At 38.5% G+C, this 19,393-nt stretch overlaps 1 protein-coding gene across 4 annotated transcripts in view; it reads right to left on the reverse strand.

Annotated features, from left to right (window-relative positions):
* TMEM67 (transmembrane protein 67) overlaps positions 1 to 19,393 on the reverse strand; it is a 70,999-nt gene that overhangs the window by 50,603 nt on the left and 1,003 nt on the right. For 2 of the 4 annotated variants that reach the window (XR_015246525.1, XM_025922726.2), the window contains exons 1-3: positions 7,395 to 7,658; positions 5,671 to 5,759; positions 3,208 to 3,301 (exon numbers count right to left, since the gene is read on the reverse strand). Coding sequence is in view for 3 of the 4 variants with exons in the window: in XM_025922726.2 (XP_025778511.2) it covers positions 3,208 to 3,301; positions 5,671 to 5,759; positions 7,395 to 7,656 (445 nt within the window). In the remaining variant the exon portion in view is untranslated. Of the gene's footprint in view, positions 1 to 3,207; positions 3,302 to 5,670; positions 5,760 to 7,394; positions 7,660 to 19,393 lie in introns of those variants that run through there. The other 2 variants (XM_086695007.1, XM_086695006.1) reach the window with 2 other exon arrangements.

Consider the following 19,393-nt stretch of genomic DNA (forward strand, 5'->3'; position numbering starts at 1 on the left):
ACAACCTTCCTAAACAACCCTGGTTGAAGTGACTTCCTCTTTACAGAGCATTTATTGTTTATAAATGCTCATTTGATGATTTAATATATGTGCCCCTGTGAAAATATTTTGTTGCTATTTTGCTCTGCAAATTACTTTTCCATAGGCATATCCTGCCTTCTAGCTAGATTTTAAATAAATTGATGGCAGAGATTTGTATTTCTTTAAAAAAATAATTTGGGGGAGGGGAGGCTCAGAGGGAGAGAGAGAATCTCAAGCAGGCTCCATGCTCAGTGTGGAGCCTGATGCAGGGCTCGATCCCATGAACTGTGGGATCATGACCTGAGTAGAAACCAAGAGTCGGACACTTAACTGAGCCACCCAGGTACCCCTATAAAATTAATTTTGAATAGATAATATATAAATAGAATAAAAAAGGCACAAAAAAATTTTAAGTGAAAATTAAGTCTCTTCCATCCTTTTCCCCCCAGATACCGAATTCTCCTCCCTGGAAGCAATACTGTTATCAGTTCCTTGTAAATTCTTCCAGAAATAGGCTGTGCATAAACACATATGCATGTATAATCTTTTTTAGAAAACATAAATGGTAGTTCACCAAACACAGAAAACAGAACTGATAAATAGCAGGTACCAAATAAATATTTGTGGATGAATGAATATAAACTTTATATACCTTGTTTTTTTACTTAATGGATCTTGGATTTGTTTCCACAGCAATAAAGAACTGCATTATTTTTCTATATAATAATCTATATTTTTCTGCATTCTATACCATTGTATGGATGTACCAGAGTTTATTTGACTAATCTCCTCTTAACAAACTTTTACATTGCTTACAATATTTTGTCTTAGGATTAATGTTTCAATAAGAAGCCATGCATACACTTCTTCAGACATATATTTCCCTGCACTGGAATAGGAAATTCCCAGATAAGGGCTAGCTGGGCAATGATCTGCATTTGATAAATACTGTCAAGTTGCTTTCTACAGACGCTGCACAAATTTATAATCCTCCAGTAATATATGAATGACTATTTCCCTGTATCCTTACTTAACCAACTGAGCCACCTGGGCACCCTGAAATTCGTTTTTCTTTAGATTCATATTTAATATTTAGATATTTGACCTGAAATTTATTTTTCCTTAAGCAATAAGTTAGAAACCCGACTTAGTATTTTCCAAGTTTCCCCAACACCATTTACTAATCAGTCTTTTCTCCACTGACATGAAATACTACTTTTATCCCATATCACATTCTGATACAGATTAGATCTATTTTGATTCTCTATCTTAAGTCCCATCCATCAGTATGTGTAACCCATAGACCAGCCATTCATATTATTACAGTAGCTTTAAAATGTACATAGTATCTGATGGGGTTATTTTCTCTTTCCTTTTTCATAATTGTCTTGGCTTTTCATATTTTCCAGATAAACTTTGGAATTAGTCTCTAAAACAGACAAACAATATTCTAGTAGAATTTATTAAGGTTCTGTTAAATGTATAGACGGGTACTGTGAGAGCTAACATCTTTTTTTTTTTTTTAATGGTTTGTTTATGTATGTATTTATTTATTTTTATTGTTTTAAATATTTATTTTTGAGAGACAGAGGGAGAGAGTGTGAGTAGGAGAGGGGCAGAGAGATAGGAAGACGCAGAATCTGAAGCAGTCTCCAGGCTCTGAGCTCTCAGCAGAGCCCAACATGGGGCTCAAACTCACAAACCGTGAGATCATGACCCGAGCCCAAATCGGACGCTTAACTGACTGAGCCATCCAGGCGCCCCTAATGTCTTGTTTATTTTTGTGAGAGAGAGAGACAGAGAGAGAGAGAGAGGGAGAGAAGGAGAGAGAGAAGGAGTGGGGGACAGGCAGAGAGAAAGGGAGACAGAGAACCCAAAGCAGGCTCCGCATTGTCAGTGCAAAGCACAACATGGGGCTCAAAACCATGAACCGTGAGATCACAACCTCAGCTGAAATCAAGAGCAGGATGCTCAACCGAGCCACCCAGGGGCCCTCTAATATCTTTATAATATTTAATCTTCCCCTCCAAGAACAAGGTATGTATTCCATTTATTAAAGCCAACTTTTGTGTTCTGCAGAAGCATTCTAAGGTTCTTCAATTGATTTATCTTATATATTTCTTCTGAAGTTTATACAGGTGTTTTTTCTTTTTGTTGCTACTGTAGACAAGATCTTTTCTTCATATATTCTAAAGGATTGTTGTTTAGATAGACAAAGTCTACTAATTTTTGGATATTAATTTTTTACCCCAAAACCTTTATTGTTTATGATAATTTTTAGTAATTCTCTTGGGTTTTCTAAACATATAATTAAATCATTAAAAATTAGTTTTTATTTTTTTTTTTTATTTTTTATTTTTTAAAATTTTCTTTTTTCAACGTTTATTTATTTTTGGGACAGAGAGAGACAGAGCATGAACGGGGGAGGGGCAGAGAGAGAGGGAGACACAGAATTGGAAACAGGCTCCAGGCTCTGAGCCATCAGCCCAGAGCCTGACGCGGGGCTCGAACTCACGGACCGCGAGATCGTGACCTGGCTGAAGTCGGACGCTTAACCGACTGCGCCACCCAGGCGCCCCTAAAAATTAGTTTTTAATGATTTTTACTTCCTTTTTAATTACTCTACCACCTGTTTCTTTCACTTACCTAAGTGCATCTTTATCTGTTTCCTGACAATAGAAATGCTTATACTTTCTCCCTATTAGGCACCATGTTGACTTTTGAGTTGAAACATATATACTTTATCATATTAAGGAAGTATCCATCTTACCATCTAATTGTACATTGTTAAGACTTTTTTTTTTTAAATCAGGTAGGACTTTTTATTCTCTTCTCAATGCCTGCTGTTGACTTAAACATCATTAAATTCTGGGCAATAAAAAATACTGTTCACCAAGGTATTTCCATTAATGTCCTTATCAAAAATAACATAAGTGGGGGTGCCTGGGTGGCTTAGCCAAAGTGTCCAATTCTTGATTTCGGCTCAGGTCACAATCTTGCAGTTTTTGAGATCAAGCCCTGCATCAGCCTTTGCACTGAGTGTGGAGCCTCCTTGAGGTTCTCTTCCTCTCTCTCTCTCTGCCCCACCCCTGCTCGCATTCTCTCTCTCAAAATAAATAAATATATATTTGTTAAGTAGCGAAAGTGAAGATTCTACTACTTTTTCATAAAGAATCTACTTCTTACCTAAAACATGGCCAGTAGGACAGTGGCATTTTCCTTCTGCAGTTAAACCACCAGGGCAAGAAATGCAATTCCAGCCATCTTCAGTAACACCTTTCTAAATTAAAATAAATCAATAAGTAAATTCTCCTTCTTAATTGATGCTGTGAATTCAAGAAGCCACAGTAGTGTACAATTTGTAGTCAAGATTCAAATAAATCATGCATGTATGAGCTACATAAATATTTCTTGGAGAGTTAAACTGTGCTCACTTTCCGAAATTAAGCTATACATTATTACTATGTACAGACTACTGTTAACTCTGGGCAACCGTTGTTTCTTCTTCATGATTTTCAGTTCAAATGAGTCATTTCTTTCAAAGTAATATTGCCATTCAGTTTTTCCATTTACAAAGAAAAAACAACAAAATTCAACAGCATTTAATCAACAGACAGTCAATTAATAGTTTGGTTTTTACCTGTTCTAAAATATTCTAATTTTTACTTATTTAAAAAAAAATTTAATGTTTATTATTTTTTAGAGAGAGAGACAAATTATGAGCAGGGGAGAGGCAGAGAGAGGGAGACATAGAATCTGAAGCAGGCTCCAGGCTCCAAGCTATCCACACAGAGCCCGATGTGGGGCTCAAACTCATGAACTACGAGATCATGACCAGAGCCAAAGTCAGATGCTCAACTGACGGAGCCAACCAGGCGCCCCTCTAATTTTTATAATCCAAATATATTAGCTTTTAAAAATTAAGTTATGATTTAAAATGGGTGAATTTTATAGTGTATGAATAATATGTAAATAAAGTTGTTAAAGTTATAAGGATATTTGTTTCAATCCAGAATTGTTTGTATTAATGAAAGTTTTGTTTTTCTTTTTAAGTTTATTTATTTATTTTGAGTGGTGGAGGGGCAGTGAGAGAGGAAGACAGAGAATTCCATGCAGGCTCCGCACTGTCAGCACAGAGCTGATGCAGGGCCTGAACCCATGAACCATGAAATCATGAAATCCGAGCTGAAATCAAGAGCCAGATGCTTAACTGATTGAGCCACCCAAGTGCCTCAATGAAGGTTTTTTATAAAATATGACATTCAAAATTAGGCATATTATATTATATGATTTTTCCTAAACCTGGGGCAAAAATATAATATCAAAAACATGAATGTAACCAAAATGAATAGAGAACAAATGGTAATAACAAAACAATGCCACAAATTATTTTTAATTTTAGTTGAAAAGACTGGATTTATCATGAAATGCTCCTATATTTGTCAGCACATTATATAGGGCTATTTAAAAATTATGATTGTTGGGGTGCCTGGGTGGCTCAGTCGGTTAAGCGTCCAACTCTTGATTTTGGCCCAGGTCATGACCTCAGGGTTCATTAGATCGATTCTGCAGTGTGCTCTGCCCTGACAGTACCAGTCTGTTTGGGATTCTTTCTCTCCTTCTATCTCTCTCTCTCTCTCTCTCTCTCGCTCTCGCTCTCTGCCCCTCCCCCACTCGTGTGCACACATGTGCGCACATGCTCTCCCTCTCTCAATATAAATAAATAAACATTGGAAAAATAAAAATTATGCTTGTTTAGTAATCTCACTGAAAAATAAATTTGCTTTGTAGCCATTTCATATTAGCTTTTCATCATTGATAATTCATCTATGGTCAATATTTACAAAAATATAAAATATGTATTAAGGTGAAAATCAAACTTAAAAGTTAAATCAAGTTAGCCATAAATTAGGACAACTGGTAAATTAAACTAGTAACTTAATAATAATTAACTTGATAGTATTTTAGACCATTAAATTCCCAGATTCAATTATTTTATTCAGATAATGAGAAGAAACATCGCTATAAAAGAACTGGCTCACAAAGACTTCCAATTATCCAAAATGACTGGAAAATGTATTTCTGTTAATTAAGAATCATTACATATAGTAACCATTAATTTACTAATTTTCCTAAAATTATGATATGACTAACAAAACAGCAATAGATATTATTTAACCTCTTTAGTGATGCAATTGGCATTTCATGAACTTATCACACCTCAGTTATCATTATAAACATGAATTGTTATATAAGACTGTTAACACAATAGGTGTAAGGCACAGAACTCAATCTGTACCAGTCAAAAAACTCACACATCCCAACTTGTTCTCTATATATACCATTCATCTATTTTTTTTAAGTCACTGAGTTACTCTATGAGAAAATATAAAGACACAAATATTCACAGCTTTGTGGTTTTTTAAATCTCAGACTTTAAAAACTAAGGCAATACATTTGTTTTTTTCCAAGTCTGCATAAAATTTCACTCATTTCCCAAAATTTACTCGAGAAAAACAAAGTTAATTTAATAATTTTGAGTTTTGGGACCATATTATAGTACAGCATTAAAATGTAGTTTCAAAAAATAAAGATATGTTAATTTACTACTTTTTACAGTAAAATGATTTTAAAATAAATACTTGATACCATGTTTTCCGGGCACTTTTTACAAATAATATCAGGTCCTCCATTATTAGAGATCATCTGAAATCCTGGTAAACACACACATGAAGTTCCTAAAATAAAAACAGTCAATTTTGACCTTGGTAAATAAAAATAAAGCTCCAAGATAGGGAAAATTTTAATATTCTTAAAATCTTGAGAAGAAGTATAGCTGTTAATAGCAAGACTCTGGAATCAGCACTGCATGGGTTCTAATCTTAATTCTGCTATTCAGCTGTGTGACCTTTAGCAAGTTACTAAACTCTATGGCTTGGTCTCCACTTTGGCAAAATGGGGGCAATAACAGTACTTACCTCATAGGGTTGATATGGGTGTTAAATTAGTTATTATACGCAAAGATCTTCGAATGTGTATGGCACGCAGTAGGTACCATACGTGCTACCACCTTAAGTGCAAGCATAACTGAACTATTAAAGTACTGAACTTTAATTTTAATAATCAAACTATGCATTAACTGCTATGGGAAATTTTACTGTTCTATTTCATCCAACCATACACATATATTCAATGAATTCAAATTTACTTTGTCAAAACAAAACCTTATTAGCAAAGTTACCTTGATTCAAATAAACCATTGTTTTCCTCTGGACAGACAGTAGGCCTTATAAGATAATCACCATTCAACTTGCTGGACAGGTAAGGACAACATTCTCTAAGGAGGCATCAAGTGGAAACAGCACCCATAGCAATCTATGTAGTAGGATGCATCCAATATCTGGGTCCGTAACTATGAAGCAACACCTTACAGTTTAAGAGCCGGTGAAATGCTTCCTCATGCATACATCCTCACCGGAGGAGCCGGCCCAGTCTTAAATGACAACTTTAATGAGGATATATCAAAGTTGAAGATGGGAGAAAGTTAACACCATGGGTGACCAAATCAAGAGTGAAAACATTTCGGACCTTAGAATATGGAAAAAGTCTTATTCTGAGCAGTTTCAGTGAGGGGAACTGGGACCAAATGACCTACGTTTGAAGGGAAAAAAAACAACAACAACAAGTTTAATACAAAGAGACTTTAAGGGCAATTAGTAATATTCAATAATAAAAGGGACGAGTCCTAAGGAAATCTATATTAAGAACACACTGTATAGTGGAAATACATGGCTTGAGACTGAGGGCAGAGAGACACCAGTTCTTCCAATCCACAATTCAGGTAACAAAGAAGATGTAACAACATCATCGAGGCTTGAATTTCCTTATCTGTAAAATGAGAAGACTGGACCTAATCATGGTTAAGGTCCCTTCTAGCTCTAGGTTTCTGGGATTTGAAGAGCAAGATAAAGAGATAACAAAATTTATAAGCGCTAATTTGCATTCCCTCCGCAACCCATCCTGTGACCTACTTCTCTACACCTCGTTCCTTCTCTATTTTTTTTCTATCTTCGGTGGGCGACTTTCCAGGTGCCTCCCGAAAGACCCCTCGGATGAGAAGTGAGGGACTGGCGCCGAGAAATTAATTATCGGCCATGGCTCAGGGGGTAGTTTACTCGGGTTCCCCAACCTCATTTGTGTGCAAGCTGCAATCCTCCAAGGAAACCCACCCCTCAGGAGTTGGCAGTTAACTTTCCTGAAACATTTCTTCCCGCCGACGAAAATGTGTTTCAGAGACAGGGGGAGGGGGCAGCGGGCAACAAGAAGCGTGGAGGGTTAAAACTCTGGCTAGGGCCCACCCTGAACGGTCTCACCTCGGGCATCCTGCCTCTGGTTGGCTCCACACGGCACACAGGACAGCGCGGAGATATCGAAGTACTGGTTGTGGCCGCACGACTCCGGCTGCAGGAATGGAAATGAGAAGGTCTGGGCGTGTGAGACTCGCTGGAGGGCCAAGAGGAGGAATACGTTCACAGCCGCGGCGAAGGTGGACCAAGCCGCCATGGCTACCCTGGCCCCACCGCCGCTCGTCACCATGGTGCAGACGCCGGCGGCAGCGCAGTCTCCGCGCCCCATCAGCCGCTGCGGCGAACCTGCAGAGCCGATTGGACGACTCCGCCTGGGGTTCCGGAAGTGTCTGCCGTCGCCGCCTGGTTGCTAGGTGAGCAAAGCCTCGGGAAGCTGGCTGGTCTGGGATAGGAAGGGGTAGAGATACAGTAACCCTGGAGGCTGGCAGGCCAACCCGCTCTTTAAAATGTGTTTCAGACTCTGGGACGCGACCCGTTACCGGGCTTGTTATCAGTTTAGGAGGTCGGTAAATAGAATTTCACAGCAAAGACTATATGCGATAGTATGACAGAATTATATTGTTTCATTAAGCTGTTGAATGATGTTTACATCAGAATTCATCCAAATCAGGCCATTTTCGCGTTAAAGGAGACATTCCAACAGAGTATTTGCAAAATACATTTGTCAAAAAAGTAGAAAAAATCCACTGATTTGAAATATGCAATGCTGGAAGATTGGCTTAAGCACTAAAAAAAGATCTTTCCTGCCAGACTTTTTCTTTGTGTTTCTACTTTATTTGTTTCGGGTAAAGGAAATCATGTATATAAAATTAGATCATCTTTGCTCATTTGTGAATAAAGAAGGAAACTAATTTTTAACCAAATTTAAACATACACGAATCCTGCCTTTCAAAGCAGGCATCCTTGAAGGCTATTAGCACCAAAACATTTTAGAATTACCTTTAGAGCCACTTTACAGATCATAAAATTTTATTTCTCAATATTTAAATCTCACTTGTTTCTGTTGTATTTTATTTTATTTTATTTTATTTTGTTCCCACACTCCAATAAAATCACCTGGCATAATTTTCAGCCACCTTATCAATCAGTAGTAGCTAGAAACAACTTTTGGCTCTCTCAAAAAAAAGATAGATAACTTTAACCAGTATCCACCATCAGTCCTAGTATTTTTCATGTGGCCTTCCCCAAAAGACCAGCATTCACTCAGTCACTAATATCTATGATACAGGACACAGTAATATGTTCTGAAAGCTCTCTCTTAAAAAGGAATCTCAAAAATGTTTTTGAGTAATTATGCATTGCTGGGGTGTTTAACTGGTAGTGGAAATCACTTATCTGATTAAGATTTTTTTTAAAAGACATGTGACTATACAAATGTCAATGACTCAGAAAGGGTATGGTCAGAATAGTTGAGATTAATCTGCAAAAGCTTCGTATGGGTGAATTTTAATTCTAATCTTCCTTGATGAAGTGCATACTGTTATATGCTCTGTGGAGGGGATTGGGGCAATAACATTTACTCATTGCCTTCTATGTAATTAAGACAACAAAAGAGCTCCCATTCTTGGTTTTTCTTGTGTTCCACACTGTGTACTATACTAGGCTCTTGACAGCATTAATCTGAACTCTTTATAATAACCCTCTGAGGTAATACTATCCCTTTCTGTATCCCTTTCTGAAGATCAAGAAAGTAACATTTTAGAAAGTGGTGGAACTAGAATTTATTTTCATCTGGCCAACTCCACAACCTGTTACCTTTCCAGTTTACTAAGTGGCTTCTTCGTGGAATAGAGGAAAAATTTGGCATATTCTATATATAGGATGAAACGATTGCCTTTAGTTAACAAGATGGTACCTCCATTGTACACCACAGACAGGGGAACGATGATTGCCTAAGACTTTTGGGCACTGTACCTGACAAAACTGCTCCAAAAAGCTAAATAAAGTAGTGAAATGATTCAAAATAGAAACAGGTTTGACATAACTGTAGATACTATGGGTTCATCTGTATAAACTGCTTACAAGGATAGCGGAAAAAATGTTAGCTAAAACTGTTAAGTATAAATTGGGAGTGTATCATTAGGGACATTTCTGCTGCAAATAATAGATCAAGTAGTTTAAGCCAGTTCCCAATGGCTTAAACAAAAACAAACAGGAGAAGTCTGGACATAGGTGGTCACTGGTGTTCATTCAATGATGTCAGATAGTCACCTCTGCAGTTTTCTTGGCTTTTCCCTCTTAGTTGCAGGGTGCTTGCCCTATACCAGATTTAAGACAGGAAGAAGAAAATAAGCTGAACCAGAGATATTTCCACTGTCTCTTAAAAGAAAAAAAAAAGTAAATGCTTTCTCTATGTCATGTCTTATGCTAAACTTCTTACCTGCTCATTTCAATATTAACAGCCCTATAAATAGACAGTGCATTTATCAGCTTAAAGACATCCCAGTATCACCCAGCTAAAATGTGGAAGAATTATCCATAGAAGTGGACGAGACTAGCAGAACATGGTTTAATGTCAGCTTATGAAGAAGTCTACCAAAAAACATGAGAGGATGGCTTCAAAGAGGACAGCAAATGCTTATTGAACACCTAGAATGAGATGGGTACTGTACCATGCCTCACCTACAATAACAAAATTAGGGCTATGGAAGAAGGGAGAGGCAGGGAAGGATGAATGAAAGAGCTGTTTAGGAGGAAGAATCGTGAGAATGTTATGACTTGGACAGTGGAAGTAAAGAAGCAAAAACAAGGATCACTCCCGGTTTCTGATTTGGGTAGCTAGGTGGATTGTGACATTATAGGAAAACAGGAAATATCTGGGGACAGATAAAAGCTTCTTTCTGAATAAAAAAAATTAATGGTAAAAATTAAAGTTATAGAATTATCCATTCATGGGGAGTTGGGACCATGGATAATTTAAATAACTGATATTAATATTTTGTTTTCAGTGTGTCAGTCACTGCAATATCTCATTTGACAAAATTGGGACCATTATAATCACTTTACTTTACAGATGAGAAAACCAAGACTTAGAAAGCATATATGACTTCCTAAGGTCATACTCAGATCATGATTCTAACTCTGGTAATTTGATACCAGAGCCCACATTCTTTCTTTAAAAAAAAAAAATTAATGTTTAAGAGAGAAACAGAGTGCGAGCAGGGGGATGGGCAGAGAGGGAGGGAGACACAGAGTCCAAAGCAGGCTCCAGGCTCCCAACTGTCATCACAGAGCCTGACACAGGGCTCGAACCCACAAGATCATGACCTAAGCCAAAGTTGGATGCTTAACTGACTGAGCTACCCAGGCACCCCTGGAGCACCCCTGGAGCTCAACTTCCTTTATCTAACTAAATATGGATAGTCCCTGAGGGCTCAGTCCTAGACTTTTGTCTCTTCTCATACTTTAGTTTCCCTCTGGATGTCAACCATGTCCTTGACTTCACTGACCACTTTTTGCAGATGACTCACATATTTATATATATCCAGGCCAAATTTCTTTTTCTGAGCTCTGAACCAGTATTTCCACTGCTTGCTTGGAAGTTCCATTTGGGTGGAATGAAGCATCTTTAATTCAAGGTGTCCCGAAACAACCCATGATCTCCATCCCTTCCTCCACCCCCAACCTTGTCTTCTTCCAGTGTCTTCTATCTCAGTTAATGGTAACATCATCCCACCTGTAATACAGACCAAAACTCTAGGAGTCACTTTTGATGCTTTCCATTCTTTCATCCTCCCATTTCAGTCTAGCTAGACTTCTTAATTTTTTTAACTTTATTTATTTTGAGAGAGAGCAAGGGAGTGAAAGAGAGCAAGGGAGGGAGTGAGAGAGAGCGAGGGAGGGGCAGAAAGTGAGGGAGAGAGAGAATCCCGAGAAGGCTCCATGCTGCCAGTGCAGAGTTCAATGAGGGGCACTATCCCACAAACCACGAGATCATGACCTGAGCCAAAATCAAGAGTTAGATGCTTAACTGACTGAGCCACCCAGGCACCCTAGACCTCTTGATTTTTTACCTTCTAAATATATCTTGAATTAATCACCCAAATATCCCTTGAATTCTTTTACTTTTCTTAACCTCTATCATCCTAAAATGTCTTCTCTCATATGAATTACTGCAATGACCTACTTTAAACCTTAATTTTCAGTTTTAGGAATTATCAGTTATTCTATTTTATTTTTTTATTGAGGTATAATTGACATATAATTTTTATATTGGTTTCAGGTTTACACCATGATTCAATATTTGTATATATTGATAAATGATCACCACAGTAAGTCTAGTTAACATCTATCACCATATATAGTTACAAATTTTTTTCTTGTAATGAGAACTTTTAAGATCTACTCTTAGCAACTTTCAAATATGCAATGAAGTATTATTAACTATAGTTGCTATGCTGTATATTACATCCCCATGACTTATTTATTTTACAGCTGGAAGTTTATACCTCTGGGCCCTCTTCACCCATTTCACCTACTCTCTACCCTCACTTCTGACAACTACCAGTCTGTTCTCTTGTATCTATGAGTTTGGGGATTTTTTGTTATTTTTTAAAATAGATTCCTCATGTAAATGAGATCATAAGGTATTTGTCTTTCTCTGTCAGACTTATTTCACTTAGTGTAATGCCTCAAGGTCCACCCATGTTGCAAATGGCAAGGTCGCATTCTTTTTTTAAATTTTTTTTTAACATTTATTTATTTTTGAGAGACAGAGAGAGGCAGAACACAAGTGGGGGAGGGGCAGAGAGAGAATGAGACACAGAATCCGAAACAGGCTCCAGGCTCTGAGCTGTCAGCCCAAAGCACGACACGGGGCTCAAACTCACAAACCGCAAGATCATTACCTGAGCCGAAGTCAGACGCTTAACCGACTGAGCCACTCAGGTGCCCATGGTCGTATTCTTTTTTATGACTGAATAACATTCCTACATATATGTGTATAATCACATTTTTTCCCTTCTTTCTTTTTCTTTCTCTTTCTTTCCTTCTTCCTTCCTTTCTTCTTTCTTTCATTTGTTGTTTCCATTGTTTCCATATCTTGGTTATTGAAAATAATGTTACAATGAATGTGAGGGTGCATATATCTTTTTGAGTTAGGGTTTCATTTTCTTCAGATAGACACCCAGAAGTAGAATTGCTAGATCATATGATAGTTCTATTTTTAATTTTTAAAAGAACCTCCATAATGGTTGCACCAATTTAAATTCTCACTAACAGTGCACAAGGTTTCCCTTTTTTCCACATCCTCACCAACACTTGTTCTTTTCTTTTTGATAATAACCATCCCAACAAGTGTGAGATAATATCTCACAGTTGTTTTTGATTTGCATTTCCCTGATGATTAGTGATGTTGAGTACCATTTCATATACCTGTTGGCCATCTGTATGTATTCATTGGAAAAATATCTATCCAGACCTTCTGCCCATTTTTTGATCAGATTGTTTCTCTGTGATTGAATTGTATTAGTTGTTTATATATTTTGGGTATTAATCCCTTATGAGATACATGATTTGCATGTTATTTTCTCCCATTCAGTAGGTTGCTTTTTCATTTTGTTGGTGGTTTCCTTTGCTGTGCACAATCTTTTTAGTTTGATGCAGTCCCGCTTGTTTATTTTTGCTTCAGTTGCCTCAGGGATCTATGTTCTTAAGCACTGTTACGAGGTCTCTCCTCCAGGACAGAAACCCAGAATGAAGAGACTATGCAATCTATCAAACTGGAAGGGTAAAGTGGAGCAATGTTAAAGAGAGATCTCAGGTTAAGTGTATTGCATGTTCTCTCCTTTCTTGGTTTACTGCTTTCTTTGGGTAGAGTTTCCTGAGAAAAGATGCATAAGATGTAAATTTTTGAGACCTTGTGTATCTGAAAATATCTTTATTCTTCCCTCACAGTTACTTAACAGTTTATTTGGGTATGAAGTTCTACTTTGGAAAATCCCCTCAGAATTTTGAAGGTACTGCTTCTCTTTCTTTTGGTTTCTCATATTGCTCTTGAAAAATCTGCCATTTTGATTCTTAATCTTTTGGGTTTAAATTTGCTTTTTACCTTCTGGAAGTCTTTTTAAAAATTTTTTTTTTCAACGTTTATTTATTTTTGGGACAGAGAGAGACAGAGCATGAACGGGGGAGGGGCAGAGAGAGGGAGACACAGAATCGGAAACAGGCTCCAGGCTCCGAGCCATCAGCCCAGAGCCTGACGCGGGGCTCGAACTCACGGAGCGCGAGATCATGACCTGGCTGAAGTCGGACGCTTAACCGACTGCGCCACCCAGGTGCCCCATACCTTCTGGAAGTCTTGAGGATGTCCCTCTGTCCTCATTTTTTTAAATTTTATAGTGATGTGTCTTGGAGTATTTCATTGTCTTCTTTTGTGTTGAGCACTTGTTGGATCTTAATTGTTCCTGTGAAGATCACTCATTTATTTCTCTTCTCCCTTTTTGGAAGCCCTGTTTCAGATACTGGACCCCATGGACTTTTCTTTAATTTTCTTATGTTATCTTTTCCATTTCATTTTGTTTTGTTCTACTTTCTGGAAAAGTTTCCAAGCATTCTCTTTCAAACATTACCTTGAGTTTTTCATTTCCACTATTATTAATTCAACTTCTAAAAGCACTTTTTAATTTTCTGACTATATCTAATGTGTAACATCATGGTATTCTTTCATGGATGTGATATTTTATCTCTTTGAAGATATTACTTATTAATAGTGTTTTAAGTTTCCTTTTAAGGTTTTTTTTTTTTTGAGAAATTTTATTTATTTTTTAATGTTCATTCACTTTTGAGAGACAGAGACAGAGACAGAACACAAGCAGGGGAGAGGCAGAGAGAGAGGGGGACACAGGATCCGAAGCAGGTTCCAGGCTCTGAGCTGTCAGCACAGAGGGCTTGAATTTATGAACTGTAAGATCATGACCTGAGCGGAAGTCAGACACTCAATGGACTGAGCCACCCACGCGCCCCTCCTTTTACGTTTAAAGTTTCCTTCTGCCTGCACAATCTCTGTTTTTTCAAAGTTATGTTTTGTATGAGAGGATTTACTTATAAATCTGGTGACCCTTTGCTATTTATGTATCTGTGTTTTATATCTATGTATATTTATCTACTAAATGTATGCATATTAGAGTGGGGCACACTGAAAAGCTAATAGGAAGCTCTAAAAGGACATGTGGGGCTTCTTGACTGGTCTACAATGTGTAGGGTGATTTGCCTGGGCTGTTTCTTTTTCTTTTTTAGAAAAAAATTTTAAGTTTTTATTTATTTTTGAGAGAGAGAGAGGGAGAGACTGAGTGTGAGCAGGGGAGGGGCAGAGAGAGAGACACAGAATCTGAAGCAGGCTACAGGCTCTGAGCTGTCAGCACAGAACCCGACACAGGGCTTGAATCCACAAACTGTGAGATCATGACCTGAGCCAAAGTTGGAAGCTTAACTGACTGAGCCACCCAGGCACCCCATGCCTGGGCTGTTTCTTAGGGCATCTCCCATGTTAGTGTTTTTTCTTTCTTCTGTCTTGTTGTGCTGATCAGGTTCCCCAGGAAGAAACTTCTCTCTGGAGAATTCAAGCCTGGCTGCCAGGGAAGGAGGGTGTGAGTTTCATCATTCAGTTTCATCATTTACACGTTGTCATTCTTTCATATAATAGAACCCCTGATCTCATTTGTACCCGTTGTCCCATAGTCATATTCTCTCAAGAGAATAAACTTTCCATCTTCTGGGGGGAGATCTATGTTTCTTGGCTCTGGAAAGGAGTCTTAAGTGCATGTTTTTAGTGCTTTATAAATTAATGTTCAACCAAATGTTTTCATCTCCTTCCCCAACAGAAGACACTGAGGGCTTCTAAGACTTTGAGGACTTATTTGGTGTATATCAGGTTGCCTTTTGCTTTTCCCACTGTCAATTTAGGATTTAGCCCTCTTGGATTCACAAAAGAATTTATCACCTATCTATCTCTTTCCTGCTCACAAAATTTTATTGCCGTTGCCTCCTACTCTATTATCTTCATTCGTGTCAGTTTTTGCTTCTTCCAAAAGTTCCTTTTCTGTTATATTATTAGGATTTCTGAAAGGAGAGGAAGTAAATACCTGTGTTCAAACTGTCACCTTAAACTGGAAGTCAAAAACCCTGTTAACCTGTCCTCATATACATACTCTTGCCGCCCCCTAATCCATTCTCCATACCTCAGCTGGAGTAACCTTTGAAATGCAAGTCTATCACCTCTCTGCTTAAAATAATTTTTTTTTTTTTCCAGTGGGAAGCTCAACCTCTTGAGCATGAACCACAACTCCCAGCAGGGTCTGACTTGTTCCCACATCCTTTCATTGTCCCGTGCACTCCTGTGCACTCTGCCTACATTGGTCTTCTTTCAATTCTCTGAATGCTAAGCCTGTGCACCTCTCTGCCTGGACTATTGCTCTTTCCCTGCCCTCCCTGGAAATTTCCATTTACTTTGTTAACTCTACCTTTCCTTCCAGCTCATCTGTCACTTCTTTTTTTTTTTTTTTTAAAGTTTATTTATTTATTTTGAGTGGGTGGGGGAGGGCAGACAGAAAGAAAAACAGAGAAGAATCCCAAGCAGACTCCATGCTGTCAGTGCAGAGCCCCAAGTGGGGCTCAATCCTATGAACTCGTGAGACCAAGACCTGAGCTGAAATCAAGAGTCAGATGCTTAGCCAACTGAGCCACCCAAGCATCTCTCATCTGTCATTTAAGGAACTCCTCCTGCCTTTTGTGATCAGGCCAGGCCTGTGATTCTCACAGCATCATGTATTTCCCTTTTATAGCTCTTGTCCCTATTGTAAATTTACATTTAGTTGAGTAATTCTTCTACTAGGTTTCCTGCCCTCTCCTAGACTACAAGAATTATGAAAGCAAGGACCATGTCCATTTTTGTTCACCCTGTCTCCTTAGTACCTGGAGTTGTGCATAACACATTGTCATTTAATACACATTTGTTGCAATGGAAAAGATTAAAACTTGCTTCACTCCCTCATTCTCTAGTTTATTGTCATCTTCCAAACTCTAAGGGGATCTCAATGCTGTGTCCTCTCATTTCATCCCTGAGAAGGGGGCAGAGGACCAACATAGGTTGAGCCTGGAGTAGGCTCTAGCCATAGTCTAAGAGACAGATTTTTTAGTGTCCACAAAATCTTCTTTCTACTTTGCTTGATGTTGATCAATCAAAGTACCATGTACCAATAACCAGTCTCAGGGGAGGACTCCAAAAATTTCTGCCCATTGCATCTTCGTTTTAGAGTCATTGGGGAAATACAATGCAGTCAAACATTGGACAGACAATAGTTTATTTACATAGAGAAGAGACAGAGCAGGATCAGCTTCAATAGTGGTGTCAGTCCCCCATGGCCAGTGGGTCTCTCTTGGCCACTGACACAAGGCAACTGGTCTTTGTGCCACACCCCTCTCATGATGCAGTGGAAACAACCTGGCCTCTCTCTAGGACAGGATAACAGTGGGTTGACCAAGTGATGTTTAATGTACATACTTTAAACAGAGCAAGAGTACTTAGCCCAAAACAAGGCCTATCCCACATAAGGTGATAGGTCAGGTTTAGTCTGTGTGGGCTCTTTAACTCTTGGCAAGGAGGTGTTGCAGACTCAAGGCCCATTCTTATGCAGCTGAGTGGGGTCTGAAAGACTGCATGAAGGAGACTCCCTCTTCCAACACAAAGTCTTATAGACTCTTTCCTTCTTCCTCCGTTCACCCTTTTCTTCTTTCACTTTCTCCTTATATTCTGTGTTTGGAAGTTCTCTTTAGTTTATTAGGTCTTCTTGCTTCTTTCTTTTATGTACCCAGTACTAAATGGAACCAAGAGAAATGAAGCCTAAGCAGGAGAGGTCATGTTTCATGTGTGGTTCTACCTGTTCACTAGAAGTGGGTTCTATACTGAGATTTGGGGGCCAAAGCTTCAGCAGTAAAACAGATTTTGTCCACCACCTTTCCTGCATGACTCCTTTGTTAACCTATAACATAAATAACATTCAGGATCTCAGTCTCCTCCATCTTTCTACCATGGCGATAAGACTCCCATTTACTCCGTCACACACAGTTGAGCAAGCTCCTTTATTTAATCAGTAGTGTCCAAACAGGGCTCCAATAATCCCTAGGGGTTTTGTAGGTGTGCCTCTGAGGACCACCTCAGGGGAAAATTGGAAAAGAGCATTCAGGTCACCAACAGGTAAGCAACAGGTAAGATTTCATGTTATATGCTTTTCTTGGTGCTTTACTATGTATTATATATAATATACAATGCATGTGTGTGCATGCATGTTTATGCACATGCATGTGTGTTTTACATACACAACACTCCTACTGTCACCTTCACTTGATAGGTGAAGAAATTAAGGCAGAGTGATTCAGTGACTAATGTGATACAGCTAGCAAGTGGCAGAGTTAGGTTTGGAACTATGGTATTCTGATTTCTGAGCCAGCCTTCTTGATTTCCAAGTCATATTGGAGTTTGTTGTGTGTTAGGGACTGTGGTAAGTGCTTTACAAGCACTATATCATTTAGTCCTCAAAAATGGCCCTGAATGGTGAATACTGTTATCTTCACTCTACAAATGGAGAAACCTAAGGATAAGAAATTTGTTCACAGTCATCAAGTGGCAGAGTTGGGATTTAAACTTGGATCTGCCTGATTCAAAAGCCCACAGTCTTAATCCCCATGTTCAACCTGTGCTTCTGGTGTAATGGCATGTGCAGTGTCTATTCTGCTACAGTATAAGCTTCCTGAGGAAAGAGGGCTGAGTTGTTCACCCTCGTCTTTCAGGGGCCTTGGCAAGGTTCTTGGCCCACAGTTTGTGCTCAATAAATGCCAGTTAAATTGAATGGAAGTCAAGGTGTGCAAGATGGATAAAGGACTTTGCAGTTGAGAAGATCAAGGAACTCTTGAGATCAAGTGAGAAAAGACTGTTCTTGTGGGTGTTGAAGAGCTAGGAAGGGCAGCTGAAAGCTATCTGATACCAAAATCATTCTGGAGGGTAGGGAGTGATGTAGATATAGTAAAAAGCTGGGAGAGGTTGAGTAATTGCCCAGGCAGAGCCACAGAATGCTCATGGCTTGGTGTGGTTACCATATTTTATGATATAGTCTTGTTCCAGAAACTTACTTTTCTTTCTGTACTCTGAAATGATTAGACATCCATGTTGACATACTAAAGGCTCAAGAAACTATTCTATAACCAGGATACCATGTAATTAAAACTAATTACCTCAACTGGCATTTTCTGGTTTTGACTGTAATTGGTATTGTTATCTGAGTGAGGCAGGAGGCAGACTAGGAAAGACAGGCATACGGTATAGTGTCTTATTTGTGGAGAAAATCTGTGCAAGTAGAAGGGGATGGCTATCCCCAAACAGTAAATGAGGCTGACAATACCTGTTTAAGCCTGTTCAAAAGAGGGAGTTTGATCTAAGCATACTTGTTCAGATTAGCCTTATAGAAAATGCTCATTAAATGACAGCTATTATTTTTGTTAACATAGATGAGAATGCTTCCTAGGTACCCTTTAACTGAGAACCACTTTTTGAGATTAGGTACCTTCTCATGTTCTATTTCCACATGTAGCGAACAACTCTTTGAGTATTTGACTTCATATAGAGAGCATATACAGGCCAGGAAAAGTGCTGGTCAGCCAGAGGTGACCTCAGGTTCACTCTACTAGTGTTTCCTCTTGTGACTTAATATTGGCAATATTGACATTCTGGAGTGTTGGTTCTGTGTTTGTTTAAAGGGAGCCTGCCTCACAGGCCAGAATCCTCTTCCTGTGGCCTCTGGGAGCAAATGAGCAGGATTCAATTCCTGGATTGAATTCCTGGATTGGATTCAATTCCTTCACTATCTCTGTAGTTTTGAGCAAGCTATGCAATCCTTTATGCATTAGTTTCCCTTATCTGTAATATAGGAAACATAATAGTACCTACTTCTAAAAATAGTTGTAAAAATATAATGAGATAATGCACAGGGCTTGTCACGTGGTAAGTAAGCCCT

Source organism: Puma concolor, chromosome F2, assembly GCF_028749965.1.
Source record: "Puma concolor isolate L17-30 chromosome F2, mPumCon1.1.hap2, whole genome shotgun sequence".
Lineage (NCBI taxonomy): Eukaryota > Metazoa > Chordata > Mammalia > Carnivora > Felidae > Puma > Puma concolor.